Source organism: Rousettus aegyptiacus, unplaced genomic scaffold, assembly GCF_014176215.1.
Source record: "Rousettus aegyptiacus isolate mRouAeg1 unplaced genomic scaffold, mRouAeg1.p scaffold_m13_p_13, whole genome shotgun sequence".
NCBI classification, from domain to species: Eukaryota; Metazoa; Chordata; class Mammalia; order Chiroptera; family Pteropodidae; genus Rousettus; species Rousettus aegyptiacus.
Genome location: NW_023416288.1, coordinates 16,706,322 through 16,712,581, shown reverse-complemented (window position 1 = coordinate 16,712,581; position 6,260 = coordinate 16,706,322). Strand labels below are relative to the sequence as shown.

The 6,260-nt window shown below is 39.7% G+C and overlaps 1 protein-coding gene across 8 annotated transcripts in view; it reads right to left on the bottom strand.

The window, feature by feature from the left end:
* Nucleotides 1-6,260, bottom strand: part of AKAP9 (A-kinase anchoring protein 9) — a 143,426-nt gene that overhangs the window by 2,565 nt on the left and 134,601 nt on the right. For all 8 annotated transcript variants that reach the window (XM_036230337.1, XM_036230333.1, XM_036230335.1 and 5 more), the window contains 5 exons: nt 5,601-5,801; nt 5,066-5,298; nt 3,068-3,153; nt 1,806-1,935; nt 1,095-1,234 (listed from right to left, as the gene is read on the bottom strand). In XM_036230337.1, the coding sequence (XP_036086230.1) occupies nt 1,095-1,234; nt 1,806-1,935; nt 3,068-3,153; nt 5,066-5,298; nt 5,601-5,801 (790 nt within the window). The remainder of the gene's footprint in view (nt 1-1,094; nt 1,235-1,805; nt 1,936-3,067; nt 3,154-5,065; nt 5,299-5,600; nt 5,802-6,260) is intronic.

Sequence of the window (6,260 nt, the reverse complement as noted above, 5' to 3'; positions counted from 1 at the left end):
ATTTCAAATTAGATTGTTGTCTACACTAGACTAATGTAACTAGCTCATGAAGGGCAGAAGATTACTAGTACCTTCAAAAAATGCTATTTGTTTTTGTAAAGTCTTATTCATACTTAAACTGATTTATTAAAGGGATTTTGAATATATATTTAAAAGTCTCTATGGCTGGCTCGATAGCAAGTAAGTGAGACTAATAGTAAGACTATTTAAAGTGCCCTGCAGGTTGAATGTTCTGTACCTTCTGTCTCTGGAAAAACCTTTTGGTCTTCAAAATCTGGGTCTTGAGAAATGTAGATGCTTAAAACAAAACACAAACCAAACCAGAGTCCAGCTATGATAAAGTTTCCTATGACAAGTTACTTGGGTTAGGTGATTCCTTGTATGAAAAGAGAAACTACTAACTTAAAATAACCTGCTTTTAACCCTATCTAGTTTGTGGGAATAGTATAAAAAGACCAGTCTTTAGTAAAAGTAAAAACAAAATATAAAAGGTAGCTTTAAGCACATTTAATTAAAATGATCAAAAACCTTTGACTCAGGAGTGAACTAAAGGGAGACAGGGAAGGAGGTTTCCCCCTAATGAATGGGGACTCCTTTTATAGTAAGAAATTTTTGTGTGTTTTTGAGCAGAGAAAAATAGGTCATTTTTACAAAGTCTTTTGAATGGGATGGGTTTTATGGATTGTACATAAAAGCACAAGGCCCTAGAAGGGACAATGGCTGCATTAAGTGCTCTCACCGCCCTACCCCCGATCCGCATGCATTATTCGGAACATGTATTATTTAGGAACATGTTCTCCAGCTGACTCTGTGAGCCTCAGGGTCCTTTTCACTTTGGTGCCCACTGTGCAATTTGTCTAATCAACCTGCTAAACGAAGACAGCAGGGAATCTTTTCTTTTGGGGGAGTGTGATCTGGGGTGGTAAATCACAGCCTGACTTAAATTCCTAAGTCTAACCTGGTAACTGATGTACTGAACTGTAAGATTTTGACTATCCTAATGAGCAACGTCAAGGACTTTCAAAAAGAGAAAGAAGAGCTATGGGTCCATCTAGCAGTATGGTGCTGTCACTACTTGGTTAAGCTGAGAGTACCTGCTGGTACAGTTCCAAGTCGTCTTTGTAGTGCCTCTAGCCGAGTGATATAATCCGTTAGGGCTCTGTCAGGATCATAATTCTGAAGCTGAGAACATGCTAAGGAACCAGGATTTAAATCAGCTGGAGGGCCTGGGTACCTTTGAGATCAAAAATATAAATGAGAATTCAAATCATCCAGAAACAAGGCAAGTAACTTACCAATCAGCCTCCACCTTGCTCAAAAGGTAGGCCACTTGTACATTGCCTGATCTATAGCCCCATACTTCTGAGTTTGCATTGTAGAAAGGAAAAAAACTTCTCAATAAATTCAAAGCAGTGGCTACTAAATTGTCATAAGAATGTCCAGTATAATGCCTATCACAGGCAACTGAAAAAATGCTGCATATGTATAAATGCATCTTGACATGTAGACTTTAGAGTTTTTTCATAATGTCCATAGACTATCATTTACTCAATATATTTTCCAATGTCTAACCCAAAGCATACCCTAAATCACACTTGATCGGCTCTGTTTCTTATACTCTTGGAAACCAGTTACAAACTCAAAAGCTATTTTTGATTATGAGCTTTAGATTATGTAAATCACAGAAAACTGAAGATACATCTAGCTATTTCAGTGCAAAGAGATCAAAGCTATAGCACTGTCCTTGGCCTCTGTTAAGTATTAGTATATTTAACTATACTAGACAGGTTTTTTCAAATTCTTACCTATTTTGAAATGGTAAAGGAGACCTAGGATAGTCCAGATCTGATCTTGAGCGATATGTGGTATGTCTCGGTTCTCCATATAGCTCCAGTCCACCGGAAGAATGATAAAATAGGTCAGTCTTTTCAGCACCTAAAGAAATCCAAAACATACCTTGTTAAAAAGAAATAACAAGCCCTTGAAAAATTTCTACAAAACACATAGGGCTTGAAAGACTACTTACACTACACTACTTCCTATTCACAGTTATTTTCAATTATTCTGTTTACCTTTAAATAAGTCTTTCTGCTAATCTGGAACTATGGCTCAAAGAAAGACTATTTAACTTAAGTATTTTCTTTTTAAAACAGTTATAACTAGAGGTGAGGTGATGGGTGCCTGCGTGTGTATGGTTTAGAGGAAAAGATGATGTGGATTAAAAAATATTAAACTAATGTAGCCAAGCCATTCTAGTGACTTTTATTAGAAAAAACCTGAAATCAAGATTTACTAACTTACAGCACAGAACTTATTATGGTACAAATTTCAAATTTCAGCTGTTTCATGTTTAAGGATTCATATATCAAAAAAACTCTGCTTAGGGTACCAAATGTATTCCCTCTTTTTCTGCTGTTCATGGCCAGCTAGTGGTAGAATGTGCGAAGGTGGTTTAATAGCAATACACAGCACAGTTATGCTGTGTGTCGGTAACTCTGTGTGCTCCCCAGCTTCTGACTTCATCTTTATGCCTGAAACATTAAAGCCCTAATATCTGTTTCCACTTTTAGATATAGAGAGAAGGAATTTTAACTATTAACCATTATTATACAACCTACTGGTAAACTTAGAAAGCTGTCTGAAGGGCGCTAAATTGAGAAAACTTCAAACCACAACTCCTCCACATGACTGAAACGTCAATCCTATCTTGAAGCAGAGCATTAAATGCAGTTATAAGGGGAGAATGTTCTGGAGCCATTAACGCTGGCTCCACTTCCTACTGGGAATCTGCGGCAAATGACAAATGCTTTCCATACTCCAGTTTTTCATCTGTAAAGTGAGAATAATAGTAAAAGCACTTACATCACGTAATTGGGTGGATATATACGAACACAGTCTAACTGCTTCACAAAATTAGCTGTTAAAACAGCAAGGTCTGCAGACTTGCTGCTATGAGGACTCTCGCTGTGTATGGACAACACATGTTCTAGAACACATTACTGGGAAGTTATTGCACGGGCAGTAATTTTAATCATAAACATAAGGAAAAATTCTATTTTGACTTTACCTGGATTCAGTCCAAAGCCATCCCTGTTAATATTGATGGGACCAGAACTTGTGACTCGATGCCACCGTCGAACCAAAAATTTCATTCTAAAAAGATCCCAAGAAAATGTTTCACAGCACATCTATAATGCAGAGTATAAATATATACTTCCCACAAAAATCAAGTCACACATTTAAATATGAACACAGAACAAATTTAATATCACATGGTTACCTAATCTAAAATATCCCCTGGTTTGTGATGAAATTAACTGGGACAGAAGAACAGGGCTTCCCGCGAGGCACCAGAGGCCTCCTGTGCTGCCAACGTCAGGTTATGGCTTCAGGAGCAAAGGGGCATGAAGAGATGAAGTGCAAAAGTAGAGAAGAATGGGTGGCCAAATGAAGGCTAGGAAGTAATGGTAAGAGGAGAAAATGGAGAATAAAGGGCAAATGAGATGTGAAGAGAATGAACTGGCAGTTAAGAGTGAGCTGGGAAAGCTGAAAGAGGAGTGAGGTCACGTATTCAGGGATGAAAAACAATGTTGACATCAAGAGGGACTGCGGAGGCAGCGTCATGAACCAGCTCTAGCAAGCTGCTGTCTGCCTGCCTTGTCCTGGCTCAAAGAGCTTTTTGGAACACCAATTTTGATTTTGTAATTCAAATCAGTTTCAAGGCTGTTTCAGGAGGGTCAAAATACAACGAACATATAAGAGGAAAAGAAAAATAGGGATAGATGTAGAGTGAAGTCCTTCAACGACAACTGGCTTTCATAGAGTCTTCCCAGATTCTTCTAATCAAAATTAACAGCTAATTCCTGTGACCTCTCATTTAGTGTCTTTTAATTTATGGGCATGCTAGTTTTCTCCATCAGGAAGTGAGCTGCCTTTAGGGATTTAGCTGAGGATTACGTCCTTTTCATTGATGCAGCTCCCAGCACTTAACCCTGCACCGAGAAGCATAACATGATGAAGGGAATGAAAGAGGAGGAGGGAGGAGCAGAACCATGCGACTGCGATGTGCAGTGTGGTCGAGGCAGGGAGAGTCTCAGACCATTGGTAAGATAAAACGTGAGCTCCCTTCAGACAGCCAGCATGGATGAGACTTGGGAACCTGGCTGGCCGTCCCGGCTCTCTCACTACTGGCTTTGCAATCTCTCCCTGACTCCACTTCCTCACCTGTGAAATGACATTATGGACTATGTGATCTCAGCGTCTAGTTAAAAAATTCTGAGTCATATTTCTCAAAGAAGAACAGATGAAGCAATAAGGGCAAAACCCCCTGAAGATACATCAGATGTGACCTGATAGGAAGAACTTTAAAAACCAAATCCTTTGAGGCTGTCTGGCTCCTACAGAAATGAGAAGGGGGAGAAGCACGGAGAAGCCTGGGTGTCTGGGATACACCACCCAGGTCAGAGGTCTGCAGCAGGCAGGTCCTCACGTTAGTTTGAGTCTTGACTCCATTTCAACCAGATACAGAATGAGTACCAGTGTGTTCCTGGCTTGGAACTACTAGAGAAAGAGTGACAAACACAGGAGCAGAGTCCAATGCCCTTAGGGCTAATCTCTGGCCTAAATAAAGAGGCCAGGGCTTTCTGTAGTTAGGCCCTAAGAATGGATTATTTTAGAAATGAAGAAAAGGAATACACATATCAGCCTAAGTAATTTTTCAAAAATCTTTTGTTTCCCTCTATCTCTTTTATGTACATGTCTGAGAGCTAGTTCAAGGGCTTATTCAGGTTTAGGGGGGAAAAAAAATCCAGATTGAATGTGCCAGCTCCAAGTCACCAGCTGCCTGCATCTGGGAAGGCCCTTTCTATAGGGTCTTTAAGGGACAACATAAACTGTCCCTACTAAAAGGACGAAAACCTAGAATGAAGCAGGCATGTTTTAGTTACGGTAAATGTCTCATAGTGCACGAACACAGAGCACAACAGGCAGAAACAAGAGAAAAGATTAAAAATAAGTAATACTTTTAGAGAGCCTATTAAAATGGATTTTTTTTCAAGTACTTTACCTTGAAATTGCCATGGACACTCTGACAGCCGACCGAAACCTGGTGAAGCCCTTTGGCCGGTTGGTGATCACCTCCAGATCCGTGAAGGCCGGCTGCCCCCCCATGCGGGCAAGCAGAGCCAGCGTGGCATCTTCACATTCCTGGAAGCCACCCAGTAACAGCAGCAGGTATTTCTTCTGATATATGAGAGCTTTCCGAAAACTTTCTGCTCTCAGGTACTTACCATATATTCTCTATGTTTAAAGAAGGGAAGAACATTAAAACATTATTGAGTCATTCACATTGTTCTCTAGGGGAAGATAACCTAGATTTTATTTTTTAAAAAGTAGTAGTGGCAGTAGGATGGCAGGTATCCTATCAGCAAAGTTGAGAGTAAAGATAATTAACCTTAATCTTATACTTCTGCCTCCTTTTAGTCACTGGAATCTGAATACTGTTACAGTTAGGCTTTTTGTTTATTTTGGATTTTAAGTTTGTGGCAAAAGCAGAGGACTGGCTTCATTTGGGGTAAGTATGGATGGAAGATGTTGCCCACCTTTACAGTGGTATGATCAGAATCAGGGCTCAGATTTTGAAGTAAAGCTTCATTTCTTAGTTCGGCCTTCAATTTGTATACTTCGGCTTCTGCCCTCTTCAAAGATTTTTGGAGAGCCAGCTTTTCTCTGTCCCATACTTCTTTTTCAGAAGCAATGATGGTTTCAATGTTGGCGCCACCACTGAAGGAAAACCTAGAAGACTGTAAAGATTGGAACCTACTTAATTGATTTTTAACAATAAGCCTCTAAAGCAAAATATGATTTAAACATGTTGAAGTTATGCCTATGGAGGATATAGAAGTCTCAGCTTTCCAACCTTAGGGAAAGTTCAAAGCTAATCTCAACGGACATTAAAGAATATATACTAACTTTAACTACACGGTCCTCTGCTGAGAAAATTAATTTTGTAACTAAAAATCCTTGTGAAATCCTTGTGGTCCCAGATAAGGTGTTTAAACCTATCAGAGCTTTGATTTGAAAAAGTCTAGAGACTAAATAGACAGACTACCTGGGTCCAAACGTTGAGCCAGGGCCTGAAATAGTGCATTGGAGAAGTGAGGAAAGAAACGCCTGGCATGTACACTGGGGAGAGGATCCCTACAGAAGCTGTGTGGGTGTGTTACTGTGTGTTGGACTGCACAGCTGTTTTACAGGTCTTC